The sequence below is a fragment of the Xyrauchen texanus genome, chromosome 11 (assembly GCF_025860055.1).
Source record: "Xyrauchen texanus isolate HMW12.3.18 chromosome 11, RBS_HiC_50CHRs, whole genome shotgun sequence".
Taxonomy (NCBI): domain Eukaryota; kingdom Metazoa; phylum Chordata; class Actinopteri; order Cypriniformes; family Catostomidae; genus Xyrauchen; species Xyrauchen texanus.
Genome location: NC_068286.1, coordinates 15,977,361 through 16,003,312, shown reverse-complemented (window position 1 = coordinate 16,003,312; position 25,952 = coordinate 15,977,361). Strand labels below are relative to the sequence as shown.

Genomic DNA, 25,952 nt, shown 5'->3' with positions numbered 1-25,952 from the left:
TTGATGCCATCTTTCTCTCTCAGATTGATGGGGCTCAGTCAGACATCAGTGATGGCTTTTGTGATTGACACCACAGCTAGTATGTCTGATGATATTGCAGAGGCCAAGAGAGTGTCCTTCAGTATCATAGACAGCAGGAAAGGAACATCAGAGGAACCTTCAGAATATATTCTAGTTGCTTTTAATGATCCAGGTAGGCATAGTTCAGTGTTGTCAGATTTTCAAGAGCAACCTAAAAGCAACCGGAAAACTGGAACTGGAAAAAAACTATATAAGTGATCCATGGGGTCAATTTGAAAGTCAATTTAACACATACCTTGAAATGTTGACTACAAAAAATTCAACAAAAATCATCAACATTTAAAAGATGAAGCACAAAGCAATTAATGACAACAAATATATACAATCAGAGAAAAAATATCAAACCATTGTTCCCCTTCTGTCGCTCTCTCCACGTTGTGTCAGAGAAGCAACACTAGGGGTCTCTCTTGAGTGCCGAAATATGCCTCTGACTTATGTAAAAAGGCCAATGAGAAGTTGGCAGACAGGATTTGCATACCCCTGGACCGCACGCAGAGCTCTAGACGTTCTGAGCAGCTCTTTGTCTGCTTCGGGGGACAGCAGAAAGGGAATGCTGTCTCCAAACAGAGGCTCGCCCACTGGGTTGTCGACGCCATTTCATTGGCTTATCACACCCAGGCCGTGCCCCCCGCCTTGAGGGTCCGAGCGCACTCAACCAGAAGTGTGGCATCCTCATGGGCACCAGCCAACGGCACCTCCATAGCAGACATATGCAGAGCAGGGGGCAGTATCCCCAACGGGCGGACCCACGTCTCCCTTGAGCAGTCCCCGCTTCCCCCCCGGTCGCCATGTTTGTAGCAGATCCTCCCTCACAGCAGGTAGGATCTACCACCGCACCATTCCCACATGTGGCCTGAAAACCCATGTGACGTATTTCGCCACTCTTTACCTCCCCCAGCCTGGGCAGGTGGTGGTCTCCGCAGGGTCTTTTCCCCCTGAAAGAATAGGAGTTGGAAAAGAATGCCTTCCCCGATGTGTGTGATAGCGTTAAGATGGCCCAAACCTGCTCCCATGCTTGGCATGTTGCTTTGTTCCCCACTTCGGGGTGCTGGGAACCTAAAAAGTTTCTGACGATTTTATGGGGCGTTGTGGAAGGGTAAATGCAGTCTGACGCAGCCTGTCACTTTGGCATGCAACTGCCTGCCTGCACCTGCATCAGCAGCACACGTACATGGTTCAGCGCATGGCGTGATGGAATAGGGACCCCTAGTGTCGCTTCACTCAACACAACGTCGAAGTAAGTGACTGACGGGGAACGTGTAGGTTACTGTTGCAACCTCTGTTCCCTGATGGAGGGAATGAGAAGTTGTGTCCCCCTGGCCACAATGCTGAACCGAGCCACTGCTACGGCCGAACCTTACTCTTGGCTCCTCAATGCAAAACCTGAATGGACAGAAGCACGATTTCCTCCTTTTATGCCCGTATGTCTGGGGGTGGGACATGCAAATTCTGTTAATTTCTCATTGGCCTTTTCTCAAGTTCAGATGTAACCAAGGCCTTCAAAGAATTCCCCTAGTGTCGCTTCACTCGACACAACGTCTCGTTCCCTCCATCAGGGAATGGAGGTTACAACAGTAACCTAGGTTTTACTCACTACTTGAGTACACTTTTAATTTGATTTTACTTTCTTACTCTTACTCAAGTAATTATTTATGTTAGCACATTTACTTCTCCTTGAGTAATTAAAAAAAAAATTATTGTACTTATACTTTAGTACAAATTGTGAGTGTGCGTGCATGTTTATACTACATTGTGAGGACCAAATGTCCCAACAAGGATAGTAAAAACTGAGATCACCTATCTTGTGAGGCTCTGCCAGTGGTCCCCATGAGGGAAATTGCTTATTAAACATACTAAACTATGTTTTATTTTTAATTTTTTGAAAATGTAAAAATGCAAAAAGGTTTCTGTGAGGATTAGGTTTAGGGGTAGGGTTAGGTTTAGGGGATACAAATTATCGTTAAATCTATATAAAATCCATAAAATGTATGGAAATTAATGGAGAGTCCCCACAATGATATAAAAACAAGATTTTGTGTGTGTGTTACGACTGCAGGTTTTGGACCTCTGATAAGGACTGAGAATGCAGATATTTTCAAAGAGAAAATGAATTCCCTTACAGCATCTGGTGGAGGAGACGCCCCAGAGATGTGCTTATCAGGACTGCTGGTGTGTGCATCACCACTGTAAACCTTCTTTTGGCATGGGAAAATAATAACAAATTTCAAACTTAAATCTGTACTCTCAAAACCCAATGGTGAAATATGTGTTTAATCATACAAGATACAATGAAGTTTAAGCCACTGAAAGTAAATGAATGTGAATCTCAAAAATTCTAGTCTTTTCTGTTTTGGTTATTCATGGTTCTCTAGTTGGCACTTGCAGGAGCTCCTCCATCTTCAAACATTTTTGTTTTCACTGATGCTGCAGCAAAGGACTCAGAATTAAAAAGCACAATTGAGGCCCTGATAGAAAGCACCAAGTCAACAGTGAGTAACTGTTGGACACTTGCTGAATTTGTTTGTTTAATTTGGCTCAATGGTTAAGTGATGCTGCAGATGTCTTAATATCTAGGATTTAGAATTTTTTATAATACTGTCTCTCTGCTCACCACCCAGGTGAATTTTATGCTGACACACTCTACCTCATTCCGTAAAAGAAGAAGCGTCTCGGAACGACAGAGTTCTTCATCAAGAGCAATGTCTCAGTCAGAGATACAGTTGTACAGAGACCTGGCCCATGCTTCTGGTGGACAGGTCATAGAAGTCACAAAGGCCACACTGCCTCAGGCCACGAAAATCATTCCAGATACATCTACCTCTGCACTGGTATGCTCGAATGGTCCCTGTGATGCTTCACAGTTTATTTTTCAGACTATGCCAATCTAATTCCGGTTACTTCAGGAATAGTTTATTGACATTTGCTCTTCTTTTCTTAAATTGAAATTTTTATAAATTGTAACTTAATAAAAAAAAAAATGTATAAACAAATTCTCACCAATTTTCTAATTTTAAATTTTGTGTATGGCTATTTGCGCTGTATGCTACTATTAACGGTAGGTTGTGAACAGACTGCTTACTGCATTACGTTGAGGAGTTGTTTAAAAGGGTAGCCCAAGGGATGGAAACCTATGCGTGCCACTTTTAGTACAATATGTGCAATAGCGAGAGAGTGGACAAGCCATTGCGCTACACATAGAGCATTAAGCTCGTCTCTACACTTTTAGTGAGTTGCGCAAATATAAAAGGTATGGCCTTGCATTGTTTTCTGCTTGCAGTTGAGATGATGATAGGACTTTGATGTCTCGCTGGCTGGCAGAACTGACGGATTACATGTGTCAGTTCACTTACCACTTCGATGCTTTTTTTCCTCTAAGTTTAGCATGCTCACAATAAACTATGCTGATCTCTTCTAAATGGCTTTTCATTTCCTTTTAAATGTAGGGTTATTAACCTTTTCATATGCATTAAGGCCTTTATTTGGAACCTACTTGATATTTACCAGGTTGAGATCTACAAGTATGATAGGTATATTTATTTCTAACTGGCTGGCCGAGTGAAGAGCTCAGATTTCCCTAAATGAATAGCAAGTAAATTCCTTAAATAAGTGATAATATATAAGATTAGATCCATAAGAATAAAAAAATAAAAATTTTGGAATGAATTTGGGGGCAAAATTTGGGGCTCCTTAATGTAATAGTGACTGGCCGCACTGACCAAATGGTGCAATTGTCAGTTTTCAGGTAATTTGGAAATGTGACCACTGGCAACCAAATTTCATAAAAAGGCCTTAATGCACAAGAATAGATCCATAGAATGTAGATACAGTAAATACACATTTTCTTTATAGCCAAAAGACGTAAACACTACACGTGCTAATATGATTTTAGTTTAATAAAATCTCTTACTAACCTATTCTGTGTAAAGTATGTCCAATTTTACAACTCCGTTGCCATGACGACGTAATACTGAAACTAAAGACAACTGTAAAAATGACATTTTAAACAACTTTACAACTCAAATAATGCACATTTATGACAGAAGAATGAATGCTTTTATACAATTTAAGATTTACATTTATGACTTTAAACCCTAAAAAAATTGCCCCCCTTCATTCCCATTGCACAGTAAGTGCATCACTATAACCTAGAATTTTTATTTGTATTTATTTTTTTAAGAAAAGGACAGACGAGTCAAAATAAATTTTGTGTTAATCTACATTATGTCACAAATGCTGTCAATTGGCCAAACAATTAACCCATATTATTCCTTTTAGTGTCTCTCTCTCTCTCTCTGATGGCTTATCTGAATATCTATGTAACAGTCTGTCTGACTATTCAGCTAGCTGGCTGCTTGTCTTTCTGTAATGTCTTTATATCCATCAAACTTGATTTTTATTTTAAACTAATTTAAACTTTCAGACAAGGCTTTTTCAAGCAAACATCTAGGGTTTACTTGACATACTTTATCTACATTATCTAGTTTACTATTCATTTCTTATTTGAATCTAACATTGATACATCACTGTTTCTTGAAGGTGACCGTTTTTCAGGTGGTGAGAAATCCAGCCAAGGCAGAGAACTTCTCTTTTGTGTTGGATGAGTCTCTGTCAAACGTGACCGTGTATGTCACTGGGGATTCTCCAGTCTTTACACTCTACAGTCCTACAGGTGAGCCAGAATATCTCTAAACAAATCAGTCTCTGACTGTTCTCTTCTTAACTCCTCACAGATCTTTAAAGTTGAGATGGCAGGTATGATAGGTATGGTATGCTAATATTCTGAATGTAAGTCACTGTTAATATAACTGCATTTATGTTTTCCCCCTTCCTTTCAGGTGTGTCTCAGTCAGTGTCAGAGGGAAATGGTGCTTTGGGTAGCACTCAGAATGCAGGAAATTGGTGGAGGTTACAGATTTCTGTCAACTAGACAGGGCAATGGAGAATAAGCATTAATGCTACAAGCTTCTATACCCTGAAAGTCTTTGGTAAAGTTTTTCTGCATTTGACTAAATATGGTTTCTGAGTATCGTTGTAGATATCTGTTTGTTCAGCTTTTATTTTTTTAATCCCAGTTTGATCATTTCTTGCCCTAAAGTTGCACAATGCTTGGAATTTTAGCAATAAAATTGCTTTTTAAAGATACTGAAATATGGAAAGTTCACTACAATTCTTTGTGTCAATTTCAACATTTGTTTCAATTTATTAAGTTTCCCTGCATTGTTAACTTTAATTGTAAATACAGGTCAGAGTTCTGTGGACTTCCATTTTAACTTTGTGGAATATGATGGAAATCGTGGAGACTTTATTCCAAAAGACAGTCGCCCTTTAACTGGTATGACACCATTGCCAACTTTCTAAAACATTCTGAATGTTGCTATCGGTACAGATTTATGCAAATAAAGTCTTTTTGAAAGGTAAGAATTAAGTTTCTTTGTTTTTTGACCACCACATGGATTCATAATTCTATGCTCACTTCTAAGAGTTTCCACAAATTAGACATTTTGAAGAAAGCATCCATATTCAGAAAATCATGTGATGATCCATCTCGATTCAGCTATTGTTGAAGTCACTATTTTCAGTGTTGTGAATGATAAATGGTCTATAGAGAAACAATATTAGGGCTTGATAAGTGTTGATAATTTATTATCTTTCTGTGTTTGCTGTTTAGGAGGGAATGCCACTTTGTTTCTCTCTCTAACTGGAGGAGCCACAGTGACAGAGGTGCTTCTAGTTAATGCTTCAGGATCTGGTGCTGTTAATGGAACTATCACAGCAGTGGCAGGGACAGAATATCTGGTTACCTTTGACAGAATCCCAGAGGGGGCATTTCTGGTCCAGCTAAATGGTCTGTTGATTGCCTCCTCAATGTCTACCCGATTCCAGAGGCAGTCACCCACCCAGCAGAGAAGCTCTAGAATTATCATAATGGTAAGCTTAAAGACAGACAAACATTTCTCAGAGTAAACAGATAATGGGTCATTACACAGATATAAATACTGTAATTTACAACAACAAAAAATGCTACATACTGTTATATACAATCAGAGTTTGTTAAAGAAAGGACTGTCCAGAACCTACAAATATGTGTCAGATTCCATTGCACTGTACATACTGTAGCATATATATATTAACTCAATATCTGTTTATTTCTCAGTCCCAAACACAGAGCCTTATTGAGCCTGGAGTCCCTTTCAGTTTCATCTTTACAGTGAATTCTACCACTACAGCTGGCAACTACACTATACGGGCCAGGACTAACCGTGGCTTCAAACTATCCTTTTCTGGCTCCCTGAGCCTGGGGATATTTGGCAGTGCTCAGGGATCTGTAACAGTTACTGCACCATCCAACACAGAGTTTGGGACGGATGTCACACTCACCATTGAGGCGCAAGCTCCAGGAGGCACTGACTTTAATTTTGTTACACAGTGGTTCATTGTCTCAGCTGCAAGTGTTGAAACCAGTAGATGGTATTCTGTGTCCTTTTCCATGTGTCTTTCTCTCATGGCATTATTTGTTTCCTGTTTATATGATTAAGTTGCTCAAAGAGGAATACTAAATTGCAGTATCCAGCCTTCTATCATAATACATTAATTGTTGCTTAACTTTTCCACAGCAAATAACAATTGTTCGTTGTACTTCTCTTGAATTATGACAGAGAAAAGAGCCTGTATAAATACAACAGAATTGAAATAAAAACCATTGGACTACAATCAATGGAATTAATACAGATTTTTTTAGTATGTGTAGATCAAGTTCAGGAATACATTTTACAGTTAAAGGAATAGTTCATGCAAAGAAATATATATATATATATATATATATATATATATATATATATATATATATATATATATATATATATATATATATTTTTAAACCAGCATACTCATTAAAATATTATGAATGCTAGTGTACTGGTGTTCTATCACAGCACATTTAGAAGCTGAACTCTGAATACTGAAACATACTGTATGTTCAGTATAATAAAAATACAATTATATAATACAAAATTAAAATGATTTTGCTCACCCTCATGTCAAATATTCAAATATATTCAATATATATTAAAAACTGCTTGCAGTTTTAATGTACACATACATTTGTATAACACAAAACAAGAGTAACACTCAGACCCCCCATTCCTTTCTGAAGTACTGAAGGATGAATCGTCATTTAAAAGTCCCAAAACATGTGTTAAGATGTGCCTACATAACGTCTAGGTTACGTATGTAACCTCCGTTCCCCGATGGAGGGAACGAGACGTTGTGTCAGAGAAGCGACACTAGGGGTCTCTCTTGAGCGCCGATATTCACCTCTGAACTATGAAAAAAGGCCAATGAGAGTTGGCAACCAGTATTTGCATGTCCCGTCCCCGGACATACGGGTATTTAAGCGGCGCAAATACGGGAGTTCATTCAGGATTTTTCTGAGGAGCCGGAAATGGTCCGGCCACAACAGTGGCTCGGCTCAGCGACGTGGCAGGGGAGACACAACGTCTCGTTCCTCCATCGGGAACGGAGGTTACATACGTAACCTAGACGTTCCCCTTCTGTCGCTCTCTCCACGTTGTGTCAGAGAAGCGACACTAGGGGTCCACTTATAAAAGTGCCATGCACTGAGCCGTGTACGTGAACTGCTGATACAGGAGCGAGCAGGTATTCTTACGTGCAGGAAGACCAACTGTATCAGGCTGCACGTACCCTTCCCCAATGCCCCATTTAAGCCATCAGGATTCCTTATCGTTACCCTGGAGGGGGGAACAAGGTGCTGGCCGCCAACCTGGGAACGGGCCAAGCCTGGCCGGGCCTCTTTTCTCTCTATGTTTCTCGCATAGAGCAACTAAGGCTGGGGCCCTTACACGCATTGAGGGAAGGGGGTCTTAGCCCTTATTCAGGGCGGAGAAGACCCTGCGGAGGCCACGCCTACCCGAGAGGGGAGGCAAGTTTAAGTGGCAAAACCATCAGAGGCCTGCTTAGGGCCTATGTGGAAAAGTTGGTGCGGTGGTGGATCCAGCCTCATAGAGGGGGGAACATACAGCACGGCAACCGAGGCAGCCATGACTGCCTAAGGGAAACACGGGAGTCAGCTCGCCAGAGGGGACAGAACCTTGGTGTTACACACAGGGGGAGTCTGAAGGAGGCCTTACCTGTGGAGCACCTATACCAGTACAGGGTAGCTTGCGGTACCCGCAGTGGCTTGGGTCAGCGAGTTCCTCCGCTGAACTGCGACCCACGAGGGCTAGGGAGGAATCAACCAGTGTGCCAAACCTGAGATCTCCTGGGAATGAAGGTGCACTGTTTCCCCTGGTTAGGAGGAAGGGCGCTAGGTGCAAGCGATTCACCTGGTCAGATTGTGGGCGTGCCACCGAGTTCTACAGGCTCAGTACCTGAGAAAACACGGGACGATACTGACTCAACTCAGAGATTGTAGAATCTCGCAAAAGTGTTAGGTGTTGCCCAGCCCGCTGCTCTACAAATGTCTGCTAGGGCAATGCCCCTAGCCAGTGCCCATGAGGACGCAACACTCCTGGTGGAGTAAGCTCGGACCCGCAAGGGGGGGGGCACAGCCTGGGTGTGATAAGCCAGGGAAATGGCGTCGACAACCCAGTGGGCGAGTCTCTGCTTGGAGACAGCGTTCCCTTTCTGCTGTCCCCAAAGCAGACGAAGAGCTGCTCAGAGCGTCTGCTGCTCTGTGTGTGGTCCAGATAAATAAGTAAAGCACGTACTGGACACAGCAGTGAAAGGGCTGGGTCTGCCTCCTCCCGGGCAGCGCTTGCAGGTTCACCACCTGATCCTTGAAGGGCATGGTAGGAACCTTGGGCACATAGCCCGGTCGCGGTCTTAGGATCACGAAAGTATCTGCCGGACCGAACTCCAGGCAAGCGTCGCTAACAGAGAACGCATGCAGGTCCCCAACCCTCTTGATGGAAGCGAGCGCGATCAGCAGGGCAGTCTTGAGAGAGAGGGCCCTGAGTCCAACTGAGTCAAGCAGCTCGAAGGGGGGTCTCTGGAGTCCCGTAAGGACGACCGAGAGATCCCAGGAGGGGAATAGGTTAGGCCGGGAGGGAGTTATCCTCCGGGCACCTTTTAGGAACCTGACGATTAAGTCGTGCTTACCAAGAGACTTGCCGTCTACTGTGTCGTGGTGGGCCGCGATAGCGGCGACATATACCTTGAGGGTGGAGGGGGACAGCCTCTCCAGCCTCTCCTGAAGAAACACGAGCACTCACCTAACTGCACACTTCTGCGGGTCTTTGGCTCTGGAAGAACACCAGTCCGCGAACAGATGCCACTTTAGAGCGTAGAGATGCCTGGTAGAGAGGGCTCTGGCTTGATTGATTGTATCTATGACGGTCGGTGGTAGGCCGGCTAGATCTTCCGCATCCCGTCCAAGGGCCAGACGTGGAGGTTCCAGAGGTCTGGGTGCGGGTGCCAGAGCGTGCTCCGTCCCTGAGAAAGAAGGTCCTTCCTCAGGGGAATTCGCCAGGGAGGGGCTGTCGTGAGGAGCGTGAGGTCCGAAAACCAAGTCCGGGTGGGCCAGTAAGGGGCTACCAGAATGACTTGCTCCTCGTCCTCCCTGAACTTGCATAGCACCTGTGCAAGAAGGCTCACTGGGGGAAATGCGTACTTGCGCAGCCCCGCCGGCCAGCTGTGTGCCAACGCGTCTGCCCCGAAGGGAGCCTCTGTCCGGGCATACCAGAGCGGGCAGTGGGAGGTTTCTTGGGAGGCAAACAGGTCTACCTGAGCCTTGCCGAACTGGTCCCAAATCAGCTGGACCAACTGGGGGTGGAGCCTCCACTCTCCGCCAGGCAAGCTTTGTCTTGACAGCGCATCCGCTATCACATTGAGGTTGCCGGGGATGTGAGTGGCGCGCAGTGACTTGAGTCGCTGCTGACTCCAAAGGAGGAGACGACGGGCGAGCTGTGACATGTGGAGGGAGCGTACTCCGCCTTGGCGGTTTATGTAGGCTACGACCGTGGTGCTGTCTGTCCTGACTAGGACGTGTTTGTTCCAAATTAACGGGAGAAACTTCTGCAGGGCCAGAAAAACAGCCAGCAGCTCTAGGCAGTTGATGTGCCAGCGCAGCGGGCCTCGGTTCCACCGGCCTGCGGCTGCGCGCCCATTGCATTCGGCGCCCCAACCCAATTTGGAGGCGTTGGTTGTGACCAGAACGCGTCGGGACACCTGCTGCAAGGGTACTCCTGCCCTTAGAAAGCAGAGGTCTGTCCAGGGTTTGAAGGTTTGGCGGCAGGCAGAGGTAACTTTTTTGTTGTGTGTGCCACGGCGCCATGCTCGTCTCGGGACTCGAGTCCGGAGCCAGTGCTGAAGTGGTCTCATATTCATCAACCCCAGCGGCGCGGCTGCCGCGGAGGATGCCATATGCCCCAGGAGCTGTTGGAAACGTTTTAGCGGGACCATGGCGCCTGGCTTGAAGGAAGCGAGGCATTTCAGCACTGACTGAGCACGCTCGTTGGAGAGACGTGCTGTCATTGGGACTGAGTCTAACTCCAGACCGAGAAAAGAGATGCTGGACCGGGGAGAGCTTGCTCTTTTCCCAGTTGACCTGAAACCCCAAATGGCTGAGGTGGCTGAGCACCTGGTCTCTGTGTGCGCATAGTAACTCTCGGGAGTGGGCCAGTATGAGCCAGTCGTCGAGGTAATTGAGTATGCGTATGCCGGCTTCTCGGAGCGGGGCAAGAGCTGCCTCTGCGACTTTCGTGAAGACGCGAGGGGACAGAGACAGGCCAAAGGGGAGGACTTTGTACTGATACACCTGGCCGTCGAGGGCGAATTGAGACGTGGAAGTACGCGTCCTTCAGGTCTACCGCTGCGAACCAATCTAGATGCCGGACGCCAGATAGAATTTGTTTCTGGGTGAGCATTTTGAACGGGAGTTTGGACAAGGTCCGATTGAAAACTCGCAGGTCCTTTCTTTGGTACAACGAAATAAGGGCTGTAAAAACCCTTCTTCGTTTCGGTTGGAGGGACAGGCTCTATCGCGTCCTTTAATAGAAGGGAGGCGATTTGTTCGCGCAGGGAGTGGGCATGTTGGCCGTGTACTGTGGAAAAATGTATGCCCACGAAGGGGGGCGGAGACCTTGCAAACTGAATTGCGTAACCGAGTCGAATGGTCCGGTGCAGCCAGCGTGACGGGTTGGGCAGTGAAAGCCACGCCTCTAAACTCTGTGCTAGGGGCACCAAGGGGACGGGTTTTTTGGACATACCCGGCGGGGCTTCGCAGCAGTGCGGAACAGGTAACGCGGCGTCGGGAGGCAACGTGGCGTCCCGAGGCTCTGGTGCTGAGAATAAACTCAAAGCACTTACCTTGTTCCGCGCATCCGGCAGGGGGCGGGTTCGTGACTGAGGAGGAGGTCTGCTGGCGTCCTCTGGACTCGTCTGAACTGGCCGGCCGGGGAACAGTCGTGGCACTGAAGGCGGGAACACCGCGTCCATGGAGCCGGGACTGTTGAGGCCTGAAAGCAGAGTGCCGTGAGAACGGCATTTGCGGGCCATGTGCCCCAGAGACAAAGGAAATAGCTCTTTTATTGAGAATTTGGGTACCGTAGTCCGTGTTAAGGGGTGCGGCAAATGAAAAAACAAAGGATTCTCCTCCAGGCCCTCCACCGGGGGACGGAGCGGTCTTACCACCTCCGGAGCTAACGTCTTGGGCTCTGGGTGCGTTGTCTCAGGAGCGCCTGGGAGCCTTCCGGGTCCTCGAGGGGGTCTGTGAGACAGGGGGCGTGTGCTTCCCGCGGTTGGCGCGTCCGGCGGTGCTGTAGGCCTTCGCTGTCAGCGAGGAGGTTGCTCTACAGGTCCGGGAAGGGAGTACGGGGCGACCTCGCCAGGTGGTAGGGGTACCGGGGCATAGATGGATCGCAACCGCCCTATCCACCTGGGGAATCACCTCATACCCATGGCGTGCTCCGCCGTCGAGGGTGGCGAGGGCGGACGAGTCTGTGGCGATGTGACGAGTGGAGAGGGGTGCTCTCCACGAAGACGTCAGCTCGTCATGCACTTCCGGGAAAAACGGAACCGGAGGGGGGGCGAGGCTGTGAGCGGCGCCCAGACCCCAGGAACCAGTCGTCCAGCCGTGATGGCTGTGGGAAGGATGGAGGGTTCCAGTCCAAGCCCACGCTGTTGGCTGCCCGGGAAAGCATGTCGGTCATCTGTGCGTCGGCCTCAGCCTGGGCGTGCAGGCTCGAAAGCGGCAGCCCAGGGGAGTCCTCAGCATCAGATATCACGCCCTCCGATGCCGCAGCGAGCTCATCTGCTTCCATCGCAAGAGGGTCGGCAGACTGGCTGTGAGGCGAGTCACCACTGCCGCGAGCACGGACGGGAATCAACGAGCGTGCCGGGGTGCGGGTGGTCCGAGGGGGCGTACCCGGCGGAGCTGCACCCGCTGCCATCCCCAAATCACCTCCATCGCCAGCCGCATCTTCCTCAATCCCGTGGGAAGAAGGAGCGACACGGGGGGTGGCTGGAGTGGCTTGCTCACGGTTGTAAGCAAGCCGCGACCGCAACGTTGTCATGGTCATGTTCTCGCAGTGAGAACATGAACCATCCACAAACGCAGCCTCGGTGTGATCGCTACCCAGACACACGAGACAGCGCCTGTGGCCATCGGAAGCGGAGAGCACTCTACCGCATCCAGAAACAACACAGGGGCAGAAAGGCATCTTTATGAAGACGCGTCCTTAAAAGGACGTTCAACGCCGCTGTGTTTTGCTCTTTTAGAGGAAATTACTCTTTTAAATAAAATCACTCTTTTAGGGAAAAAACTCGTGAGAGTTTTTGAATCTGCACTGTCGATGCGCCCAGGGGCAGGAATGCACAGCCGTGCAAACAGGAGAAAGCCGCTGTTGTGCACCGTAGAATCCAACAGCATGCAGCAGAGGGATAGCAGGAACTCGGTGTGTACACGCAGCAGTTGCAGACACGACCATCGGCTCCGAAGAAATTTTCTGAATGAACTCCCGTATTTGCGCCGCTTAAATACCCGTATGTCCGGGGCGGGACATGCAAATACTGGTTGCCAACTCTCATTGGCCTTTTTTCATAGTTCAGAGGTGAATATCGGCGCTCAAGAGAGACCCCTAGTGTCGCTTCTCTGACACAACGTGGAGAGAGCGACAGAAGGGGAACCTTTGTTTGATCACAATTAAGTGATGGGGAAAGTTTTATTAAATAACATTTCCTGGGGGTGAGGCAGTAGCATGGTGCAAACAATTGTGGCCAACCCATAAGAGAGGAGGTGGGGCCCCTCGATAATTAGTACCAAAATAAAACATTGTTTCACGTAATCGTTTAACATTAGCAAATAAGCTTTGGCCCATTTATTTGCATCCGTTAGGTGGCCTTTAGATTTGCAGCTAACAGTCAAAATGTGAGTACGCCACTTCATTTTGAGAAAGCTTAGATGCCGCGTGCCAGACATAGAAAAGATGTGATATTATAGGGCCCAACCGCCTCTTATCACTCTTTAAGACAATATTCCGATATAATAAATCTTGTAATCTATGAATGCCAAATTCTGCTCAACTGGTTGCCAAGAAACATGAGATCCAGGATCGAACCACACTGTGAGAGTTCACAAAATAAATGCCCAATGGTAGTATTTAAAGTTTGGTTATGCAAGGCCCCCAGCCTTGCATAACCAAATACTATGCTGCATTAATTACTTATGGAGGCTTGGACGCATCATTTGTTTTGAACCAGCAACTGCAGATTCTGTAGGCAACACAAGTTTAGGTGCAGCTCAACAACAACAACAACAAAAACATTTCTGTATGAATATGCAATAATCTTCATGACGCAACCTGTTACGCAGGTCTTCGTAGAATGTAGGCTACTCGCAATAATATTGATACATTTTGTTTGAAGTTCACTTGACGTGACACCGTCTCCCTCCGCCTCCCGCTACTAGAGAGAGGCAGCTTGTGTCACTCTATAAGAAAAATTAAACGTCAAGAAAAAAAGCAAGGCAGCCTTTTGGACTTTATTGAAAAGAAGAGTAATGGTGAGGATTTACTGATGTTACACACATGTTTAGCTTAATGTTTTTAAACTTGTGGGCAGGTCAAGGACGTCCAAATTTAGGGTGACCATACGTCCTCTTTTTCCCAGACATGTCCTCATTTTCAGACCTTAAATAAGTGTCCGGCCGGGATTTCTAAATTTGTGAAAATGTCGGCTTTAGTTGCATTATGATGTGCATCTGGTCTAATACTGCATGCATATTTGCATTGTTTTAACAAACAATTGGTGGATTATAAGAGGCTTGCCGCAACTATTGGCAAAATTCCTGCCTGCCAATCTCTCCACGAACACGTGAAGCGCTGTTGTGTTCAGCATCAAACAGTTGCTTTAATCCCCATGCTTTCGTCCAGGTGGAGATCCGTGGGAAGCAGAATGTATGACATGTAAAGCTGGCACTTATGAGTCAGTTGCTAATAAAGGTGCCAGCGATTTAGAAGCACAAATTAGCTCTGCAAAATGGTGAAAGTTCATCAGGTAAATTAACGGTGAAAGTTCATCAGGTAAATTAACGGACTACTTTTTGTGACCGGGTAAATTTGTTATCGCATTGCTTCATTTTACATGGCCATTCAAAATAATAGTAATAGTAAATGAAGCTACACACATGGCATCAATTATTTTATTTCAGTACATGGACATTCAAAAGAATGTTGGACATTTTATTTATATATATTTATGTTATGCTAATAGAGTGTCTTTTTCACTGTATTAAAGTTTGCATTCATAGTAGCACTGTTTTGAACCCTATTATAAATGGTCTGCACGGGGTTTGCTAGTCCACTTATGCTAGTAACCAGCAACTGACTGACTTAGATATTCATATTAGAGTGAACTAATGTTACACCAAAATAAATTGTTTTACTATTTAATGATAAATCAGATTAGACATTTTTGAGGTACACATTGAAATTTCCAATGAACAACACATGTACTTCAGAGTTTCCCATTAATTTATGTGAAGAGGCAGGCGAGGAAGGAGGATCTAAATGCAGCTTTATTTAACAGAAAAATGCTAACTCAGAATAAAAAGATACGCAAAACACAGGGAACCAAGCACAGAACATAGACAATACATGCAAAAACTGACAAACAAACCAGGGGAAACAAGAGCTTAAATATACAAGGGAGAACAAGGAACACCTGAGGAAACAAACAGGGAATGAGGAACACCTGGGGAAACAATCAGGGAGAACCAATCGTGAAATAAAACCACAAAAGGACTACAAATCAAACAGGAATGTGGGAACTAAACAAGAATTTCAACATAATAGCACAAAAACATGAATAAGTGACAATTGACTACACTCTGGCAGCCCACCACAGTCTCATTTGCCCTGCCATGGTCTCAAAATGAACCAAAAGCAGTTTTACACTTCTCATCTAAAATATTTTTGCACTTCTCAGTCTCATAATAACATAAAATAAAAGGTTGTGTTTTGCGCTCTCTCTCTCGCGCACCAGTCAGCTCCTTAACCGCTGCTGTAAACTCACGCACTCACACACACTCACAGATATCTGCACTGGAGTATTCCTGGATCCGTCTAATGTTATTTGGTTGAGGAGGTAATCTTTGAGATAATTAAGGTTAACTAACATTAAATACATCCACTGCGTTTATACACTACTCCACACACAATTTATCATCATCAGTGTAAAAGAGCATCATGTTATATAAGGAAGAAGTACCAGTAATTGCCTGAAATTCTAGTGATAATGCAGAGAGATGAGAGGAGTACATTTCCAAGTGTTGGAAATGAGCACACCTGTACCGTATGTTTGGGATCAATGCTTTTTATCTATCTGTATCAGCAATTTTCAGATATAAATAGCAGCAGGCTCCGGTTTAATTTCCTCTAACATATTTTGGAAAAAGGGACTCTCCACCACGTTAAGTGGCTGCATATCATTGACTATAAACTTAACTACACAATTTGTTAGCAGCTTGGCCTGTGGCAAATCAATTGATATTTTTTTCCAAGGCTTCAAACTTCTGCAGTTGTTGGTTGTTCCTGTTTGTTGCCTTTTGCAGCAAATACCTGTATTAACCATTAGAGTTGAAGTCAGAAGTTTACATTTTGTGGCAGAGCGGAACAACGCACTGTTCCTTTAAGGATCCTCCACCACCTAATTACACAGAGGGGGGTAAAATTGCTGCTCATCACAAGAAAAGAGAAAAACGGTGCTAAAAACAGGTTTGACGTGAAGTTGACACAGGTATGTGTGAAGCAGAGTCGTGAGCCGAGCTAGTGTTTAAGAAGAAAGTTTGTCTTTTGTGTATCAGTGTTGGGAAAAAGGAACGTGATTTAAGGAGAGGGATTTAAAGGGATTGATTAAAAGTGATTGATGTGTGGCCTGCATCAAAGAGTTGTCGAAAGCTTTGAGTTTAAAAGGTGTGGCGTGAGCTTCAAGCAGCCTGATGACCCGGCAAAGAGCTCCACAGCCAAGGTGACGATTTCTCTTATGTCTAATTGTCCCTCTGTGCTCCTGTAGTACTGCCCTAAACACAAGAAGGTACATGCAAACTCTCCTGACCAGTGTTCACCATTAATCTACTCACCAACGCACCTTTGAACTCTTTCACATTCTCCCTCACACATTTACACCCACATACATACATGCATTGAATTACAAGATGTATTGTAAGAACAGTTCTGCCCACAAATTTTCAAATTGAGGTCAGGACTTTGTGATGGCCACTCCAATACCTTGATTTTGTTGTCCTTGAGCCATTTTGCCACAACTTTGGAGGTATGCTTGGGGTCATTGTTAATTTGGAAGACCCATTTGCGATGAGATATAACATCATGGCTGAGATGTTGCTTCAATATATCCACATAAATTTACTTCCTCATGATGCCATCTACTTTATGAAGTGTACCAGTCCCTCCTGCAGTAAAGCACCCCCACATCATGATGCTACCACCCCATGCTTCACGGTTGGGATGGTGTTCTTCAGCATGTAGGCCTCACACTTTTCCTCCAAATATAACGATGGTCATTATGGCCAAAAAGTTAAATATTTGCTTCATCAGACCAGTTGTAATTTCTCCAAAAAGTAAGATCTTTGTCCCCATGTGCACTTGCAAACTGTAGTCTAGCTTTTTTATGGTGATTTTGGAGTAGTGGCTTCTTCCTTGCTAAGCAGCCTGTCAGGTCCATACAGGACTCGTTTTACTGTGGATATAGATACTTGTCTACCTGTTTCCTCAAGCATCTTCACAAGGTCCTTTGCTGTTGTTCTTGGATTGATTTGCACTTTTTGCACCAAACTATGTTAATCTCTAGGAGACAGAATACGTCTCCTTCCTGAGCGTTATGATGGCTGCATTGTCCCATGGTGTTTATTCTTGCGTACTATTGTTTGTACAGATTAACATGTTACCTTCAGGCATTTGGAAATTGCTACCAAGGATGACCCAGACATGTGGAGGTCCACAAATTTTTTTTCTGAGGTCTTGGCTGATTTCTTTTAATGTCCCATGTTGTCAAGCAAAGAGGCACTGAATTAGTAGGTAGGCCCTAAAATACATCCACAGGTACACCTGCAATTCAGTACTAGTCCTATCAGAATTTAAATGGCGAATTGTCTAAAGGCTTGATATCATTTTCTGGAATTTTTCAAGCTGCTTAAAGGCACAGTTACCTTTGTGTATATAAACTTCTGAACAACTGGAATTGTGATATAGTCAATTAAAAGTGAAACACTCTGTCTGTAAACAATTGTTGGAACAATTACTTGTGTCATGCGCAAAGAAGATGTCCTAAACGACTTGCCAAAACTATAGTTTACTAATATTAAATCTGTGGAGTGGTTAAAAAATTTGTTATATGAGTTCAACATAAGTGTATGTAAACTTCTGACTTCAACTGTATATAGTATATCATGGTATTTATATGTTAGGCTACTCCAAGGAACATGTCCAATAAAAATGGTTTTGGTTTGGAACTTTGAAGTGCTTTCAAGTAATATTAGTATTTTCATTCTCTTTTAGTCTGAAAATGATTAGACTGCATACACTGCACTCGCACTTGCACATGACCTTCTTCATGTTTTGTTTCAATGTATTGTAAGTAACTATCCACTTCATTCAGCTTGTTTTTGTTCTCTGTCTTCTAAAGCATCCCGTTTTACTGCGTGACAAAGCGCTTCAAATGATTCAGCCAGCGCGTAAGACAAATTCTTTAAGAAGAACCAACTCAAAAGAGTGATTATTTCACGCCCCGTACACTTTGGCAGTGTTCATAATGGTATACGTCTCTCACTGTTTTTGCTAAACACCGATATAACAGAAATTGTAAGAGTAGTATAGTTACGGGCTATTAAATTGTTGTCAAGGAAACAGAGGTGAATCATGTTCGTAATTGCTACACCAAACAAAAGGTGTGCATGATATTGTAAAGACCACAATCAACAATGATGGTTAATAAGGAAGTTGTCTTTCTTCATACCGTCTTTCTTGCAGTCACACACATTTACCACAGAGATTATCATTTATGCAATCCCTTGTCACGTCACAAGATTAGATAAAATGATATTAGAAAATTGTATTGCCACACAGCTGGCCTGGAGGAAATTATTGTAGGTACAATGTAACATATAAAGTAGAATGCATCAAATAAATGTAAGATGTGACATTCAGCAGTATAAATATTCTGATAAAGGCATTGCAGAAATTCTACAAACAAAGTCTTCGAAAAGGTAATCTATTCTTGAACTTGAGCAAACTTTGTATTTGTAATGTTTGTGTGATTGTGTATTGTGTAATATTTCATGAGGTTAAAGACAATTGCTAAATTCACTGCATAATACTACGAACACATTTAATTAATGTTTAATCAAACATTTAATTAAATGCTTGTGTTTTTTTTTGTGCAAGTTATCTCTCAGTAAGCTTTTAGTTCTGTTAGCCACAATGTGAGCTGATCATAGATCTCTCTCACTTTAAATTTTTTCAAAATTACAAAAGTTACACCATTGATCATACAGTAAGAGAAGACTTAATCTGCAGATGTTGAATTCTCACACTGTAAATGGTCCACAGCATCCAAGATCCTCTTGCAACCCGATTCTGATTAATTCACTCACAGAGTTATCAATCAATTGGCCTTCCTCCACAACCCTGTAGAAGTCAAGGGTAAGACTTCGCACTTGCTGTAAGAAAAATAGTGAACCAGTTAAGGACAGTTTTTTAATTCATTTTCAGTATACTGTAGACTTGCACAAGTTTGAGGGTGAGTAAATTATGACAGGATTTCATTTCTGGGTGAACTATCCCTTTAACCAAATATATGGGGTTACAAAATATCCAAAAGTAAAAACATGACATTTTGTAAAGTTTGGTGATGCCATCCTTAATTTGTTCATCTCCACTTCCTGTGCCTCGCTTCCAGATTGACAACAGACTGTCTGCATCTGCTGTTAAAAGAGCCTGTTCAAATTCACCTGCTTCATCTTCTGTTCTCTCTGCACTCTGTTATCATTCAGCTATTTTAGAGATGTATCTAAGCAACGCAGCCGTGGATTTACTGTTCATACTAAGTGCACATCATCACATAGTAAATGAGATTTTCAGAGAGCGGCGGGACCTTATCACTAGTGGCGTAGCTGCAGTGAAATCCAGCATGTAGCAGGGGATCTATATTTTTGCTCGTATCACACTGGTGGCTGTATGTCATACTTTCAAGGTACAGGTGAAACTCGAAAAATTTGAATATCGTGCAAAAGTTCATTCATTTCAGTAATTCAACTTAAAAGGTGAAACTAATATATTATATAGACTCATTACAAGCAAAGTAAGATATTTCAAGCCTTTATTTGATATAATTTTGATGATTATGGCTTACAGCTTATGAAAACCCCAAATTCAGAATCTCAGAAAATTAGAATATTACATGAAATCAATAAAAAAAGGATTTTAAATACAGAAATGTCGGCCCTCTGAAAAGTATAATCATGCATATGTACTCAGTACTTGGTTTGGGCCCCTTTTGCATTAATTACTGCCTCAATGCGGCGTGGCATGGATGCTATCAGCCTGTGGCACTGCTGAGGTGTTATGGAAGACCAAGATGCTTCAATAGTGGCCTTCAGCTCTTCTGCATTGTTTGGTCTCATGTCTCTCATCTTTCTCTTGGCAATGCCCCATAGATTCTCTATGGGGTTCAGGTCAGGCGAGTTTGCTGGCCAATCAAGCACAGTAATACCATGGTCATTGAACCAGGTTTTGGTACTTTTGGCAGTGTGGGCAGGTGCCAAGTCCTGCTGGAAAATGAAGTCAGCATCTCCATAAAGCTTGTCTGCTGAAGGAAGCATGAGGTGCTCTAAAATGTCCCAGTAGACGGCTGCGTTGACTCTGGACTTAATAAAGCACAGTGGACCAACACCAGCCGATGACACAGACTGTGGAAACTTCACACTGGACTTCAAGCATCTTGGATTGTGTGCCTCTCCATTCTTCCTCCAGACTCTGGGACCTTGGTTTCCAAATGAGATGCAAAATTTGCTCTCATCAGAAAAGAGGACTTTGGACCACTGAGCAACAGACCAGTTCTTTTTTTCTTTAGCCCAGGTAAGATGTTTGACATTTGAAGCCCATGTCGAGGACCCGTCTGTGTGTGGTGGCTCTTGCTGCAGTAACTCCAGCCTCAGTCCACTCCTTGTGAAGCTCCCCCACACATTTGAATGGCCTTTTCCTGACAATCCTCTCCAGGCTACGGTCATCCCTGCTGCTTGTGCACCTTTTTCTTCCACACTTTTCCCTTCCACTTAACTTTCTATTAATGTGCTTTGATACAGCACTTTGAGAACATCCAACTTCTTTTGCAATTACCTTTTGAGGCTTTCCCTCCTTGTGGAGGGTGTCAATGATGGTTTTCTGCACAACTGTCAGGTCAGCAGTCTTCCCCATGATTGTGAATTCAACTGAACCAGACTGAGAGACCATTTAAAGGCTCAGGAACCCTTTGCAGGTGTTTAGCTGATTAGAGTGTGACACTTTGAGCCTACAATACTGAACCTTTTCACAATATTCTAATTTTATGAGATTCTGAATTTGGGGTTTTCATAAGCTGTAAGCCATAATCATCAAAAGTATATCAAATAAAGGCTTGAAATATCTTACTTTACTTGTAATGAATCTATATAATATATTAGTTTCACCTTTTAAGTTGAATTACTGAAATTAATGAACTTTTGCACGATATTCTAATTTTTCGAGTTTCACCTGTATGTTATAAGTGGAGACAGTGGGTGAGAAAAAAATGGGTCAGCTTTTTTTTCATGTGTTTTTTTTAAATCAAAATAGTATATTATTTTAAATCTGCATGTGTATAATTTTATGATGTGCTTATTTACTCTTTTCTTTCTTTTTTTTTTCAAAACAAATTTTGGTCATTAGCTCAACATTTCAGCACACTCAAAGACTAGATTCTTATTTAGCCCATATTCCTGAAATATTATAAGCAATAATATGAATTCACTTCACAATTCACTTGTGGACAATTCTCACAAAGTCTCACAAAGGCACAGCCTTTTGAGGACACTCTGGACATTTATCCCATATTCAACCCGATCTCACAAAAAGTTGTAAATAATTAACAAATTGGCTATTTCATATAGTCTTGCATGATGATGTTCGCATAAACTCGTACGACTTCATGTGCAAATTCACGGATGTCTAATGTAGAAGTAAGCATGAGTTCCGTGCACAAGGCATTAAGCACATACTTATTAATATTATGCATATTAGATGAAAATTATGTCATTGGTTGTAGTGAAAGTCGTAGGAATTCAAATGAGTGCAGACACACAATATCAAACAAATTAGCCAAATTTAGAAAAGTTCTACGAATCCTGACGATTTCAACGTGAGAGTCAGTTGCCCATATTTCATAATAATCATTCACATTCACAATCAAACTTACTGTCCATTTACTATCCAAAATACTATCCAAATTTCAAAGGCTGCGACCTATGGAGGTCGCATTTGTAGGCTGCATACGTCATCAAGGCTGTCTCGTTTCAGAAAGGCAAGTAGGACACCCCAAATGCAGCCTTCGAATGCAACCTTATTTCACGGGAATTCAGAGGATGCATGAGGTGTACCCTTCGTGGACACTCACAACCCACAATTCTTTGCTTCACTGGAAATGAAAATCATTTGTCTGAAAGAAATTATGCCAATTTGCTTGAAAATATGATGTTCAAACTAAAGTAATACAGAGTATATAATATATATAATTATAGTAATATATAATTAGAATAAAGTATTATAAAGAGTCTGTGTCAATACACATGAAGGTCAACCTTGGGTAGTGGGTTATTGGCCAGTGGTGCAGAGTTATTGCACCACTGGCTGTTACAGAGTCCCCCTCCTGTGAGTGGCATCCGATGCAGATGGACTTTCTTGACATGGACATGTCAAAGACTGCCCCGGGGCCATGGAGCAGAGCAAGTTGGATGATTTCAGTGGAATTCAGCAGTGAGTAAAGGATCAAGTATATCCTCAATTGGGACCAGGAACTTTCCTCTGGGCCATAGCCCTCTGAGTCGACGAGATACAGTAGTTGGTGGCCATGACACCGTGAGTCCAAAAGAGTTCTGACACTATTAGCCTCCTCTCCATCAATAATCAAAGGGGGAGGAGTTGTTCGCAGGTTGCGCCGGTTTGAGCAGGAATACATGGAAAGTGGGAGAGGTGTGATAATGAGACAGCAGGTGAAGTCTGTAAGACCATGAAGGGTGTTCCATGAAGTTGTGAAAGCACTTTGCCAAGACCGCATTCCAATGCTTCCACCTCCACAATGAATGCTAAGGTGGGATCTGGATGGTGGAGAATGGAAACGTTCATGAATCGGGTCTGTAATTCCTTAAAAAAGTATACAGTTGTGTACTGGCCATGGTAGTCTTTTATGTTGACCCCCACAGAGAGGTGAGAGGGGCGGCTATGGTCCTGAAGTTGCGAATTAACCTCCTGTAGAAATTAGAGAAGGCTAAAAATTGTTGTAGCTCCTTCAGCACTGCTTTCACCTTTGTATTGTCCATTGCTACCCCCTGTGTACTCAGAACATATCCTAAAATGGAGATAGTGGTGCGGTGAAACTCACATTTCTCGGTGTGGCAGCGGGGGTGTGGTCAAGTGCCGTCCGAAGAGAGGGAAGCGGTAAAGGCACTTACACCTAAATTATGTCTAACACCTGTCTCTAATTCCAGTGAGCACGGGGAGAGCGGATAAAACACACACGCCACCAGCACTTGAGAGAGAGAGTCTGGGACACGAACTGATTATTGTAACACTGATTTATAAATAAGCTGTGAGATTATTGTGTAGCTGTGTGCACTGCAAAGCCCCCAATAAAGATCCTTACCTTGAGAGGGGCAACTCACCTTCGTGTCCTCCTTACCCTTCTTAACGCTTTACACTCGGCTTTGGCGTAAAGTTGATAATAAATGAAATGTTGCAGTTCAAGTCAAACATGCTGTGTGTGGGACTCAAGAGAGGGGGAGTAGATTAGGATGTCATCAATGTAAATAATCACCCACTTGTTAATCATGTCTCGGAACACTTCTTTCACAAATACTTGGAAGATGGAAGGTGAGTTAATCAAGCCAAAGGGCATTACCTGATATTCATAGTGTCCATAAATGCCATTTTCAATTCATCGGCTCGCCTATATAGGTGTTACGGAGATGAAGTTTGGTGAAATACCATGCATTGTGTAATTGTTCTAGAGCTGCCAGTACAAAGGCAAAGGGAATAATGATACTTCATTGTGATGGTATTGTGGTAATCAATACAAGTCCATAAACAAACATGCTTTTTCTCTACAAAGAAGAAACAGGTGGCTGCCGGTGAAGTCAAGGGGTGAATGAAACCAAGCTTGAGAGCCTTATTGAGGTATTCCTCTATGGCTTGTGTTTCAGGGGTCGATAGAGGATATACTCTGCTCTTGGGAGGGGATGTGCCTGGTTGGAGCGTGATGGCACAGTCCTAAGATTGATGAGGAGGTAACTGAGTGGCTGAGTCTCAATCTTGATCTAGCCTTGTCTGTATAAATTTCCATCCATCCATCTTCAACTGCTTCTCCGGGATCGGGTCATGGTGGCAGCAGACTAAGCAAAGCAGCCCATATGTCCTTTTCCCTGGCCACATCCTCCAGCTCATCCTTAGGGATCCCAAGGTGTTTCCATGCAAGCTGAGAGATATAATCCCTCCAGCGTGTTCTGGGACTTCATCTGGGCCTCCTCCCTATTGGACATGTCCTGAACATCTCTGCATGTGGCATCAAGGAGTCATCCTAATCAGATGCCTGAACCACATCAACTGTGTACTTTCAATAAGGAGAAGCAACAACTCTACACCGAGCCCCTCTCGAATGTCAGAGCTTCACACCCCATCCCTTAGGTTCTCAATCTGGTCCTGTAGGCATCCCAGCACTGCACATTTTGTATGTTGCCCTTTTCTGATACACCCAATTTAAGTCTCGGTAAGTCTCTAATGAGCTGATAAGTTGAATCAGGTGTGTTTGATAAAAGAGACCAAAATGGTCTCTTTTATCAAATGTGTAGTGTTGGGGGGCCTCCACAACAGGTTTGAAAACCACAGCCTTCGAGTAAGCCCTGCCACCCTGCAAAGAAAGCTAATTTCAGCCTCTTGTTTCTGCAGACTTATTCTATCTGTCCCCACCCAAAGCTCATGACCACAGGTGAGGGTTGGAACATAGACCGACTGGTAAATTGAGAACTTTGCCTATAGGCTCCGCTCCTTTAACACCACAGTCTGTTACAGCTACAGTACCCCATTACTGCAGCCGCTGCACCAATCTATCTATAAATCTCATGCTCCAACTTTCCCTTACTTGCAAACAATACCCTGATTTACTTGAACTCCTTCACTTCAGGCAGCTGCTCACTTCCTACCTTAAGAGGGCAATCCACCCTTTTCCAGCTGAGAACCATGGCCTCAGTCTTGAAGGTGCTGACTCCCATCCCAACCTCTTCACACTCAGCCACAAACATCCCAAGTATGCGCTGGAGGTCACCGCATGACAATACCTACTGGACTACATCTTCGCAAATAGCAGGGATACAATCCTGAGACCCCCAAAATGTACACACTCTACACCTCAGCTGCACCCTTTAAATCCAGTCATGAATATCACAAACAGGATAAGTGACCAGGGACAGCCCTGTCCGAGTTCAATGGCCACTGGGAAATAGCTTGAGTAAATGCAGAGGATGCGTACACAGCTCACGCAATGATTATAAAATGATCGAATGGCACAAATTAGTGGCCATGGTACCTCATACTCCCACAGCATCCCCTACAGGACACCAGGGGCACACAGTTGTGTGCCTTCTCCAAGTCCATAAAACACATGTAAACTGGAAGGGAAAACTCCACTCCTCCTCTGGGACCTGCAATAAGGAAAAGAGTGTAGACGGAATCCACATTGTTCCTCCTCAATCAAGGTTTGACAATCAGCCAGAGTTTCCTTAACATGACCCTGACATAAGCTTTCCCAGCTAGGCTGAGAAGTGTGATTTCTTGATAGCTGGAACACACCCTATGCTACACTACCCTTTTTAAAGATGGGAACCACCACGCCTGTCTGGCAATCCCCAGGTACTGCCGCTGAGCTCCACACAATGTTGAAAAGGTGTGTCAGCTATGATAGCCCAACAATATCCAAGGCCTTCAGCATATCAGGTCAAATCTCATACACCCCTGGCACCTTGCCACTTTGGAACTCTTTGACCACCTCAGTGACATCTGCCAGGGAAATGGGCATCAACCACCATAGGTAGGTTTAGGAGTTCCTCAAAGTATTACTTC

General features: G+C 43.9%; 1 protein-coding gene across 1 annotated transcript in view; it reads left to right on the top strand.

Annotated features, from left to right (window-relative positions):
* LOC127651317 (von Willebrand factor A domain-containing protein 7-like) overlaps positions 1-25,165 on the top strand; it is a 30,402-nt gene extending 5,237 nt beyond the window's left edge. Inside the window, exons 6-15 of the mRNA XM_052137099.1 lie at positions 24-193; positions 2,138-2,250; positions 2,454-2,570; positions 2,700-2,909; positions 4,618-4,750; positions 4,917-4,955; positions 5,324-5,413; positions 5,750-6,009; positions 6,236-6,549; positions 25,018-25,165. Of these exons, the coding sequence (XP_051993059.1) occupies positions 24-193; positions 2,138-2,250; positions 2,454-2,570; positions 2,700-2,909; positions 4,618-4,750; positions 4,917-4,955; positions 5,324-5,413; positions 5,750-6,009; positions 6,236-6,549; positions 25,018-25,165 (1,594 nt within the window). The remainder of the gene's footprint in view (positions 1-23; positions 194-2,137; positions 2,251-2,453; positions 2,571-2,699; positions 2,910-4,617; positions 4,751-4,916; positions 4,956-5,323; positions 5,414-5,749; positions 6,010-6,235; positions 6,550-25,017) is intronic.
* The last annotated feature ends 787 nt before the right edge of the window (positions 25,166-25,952 follow it).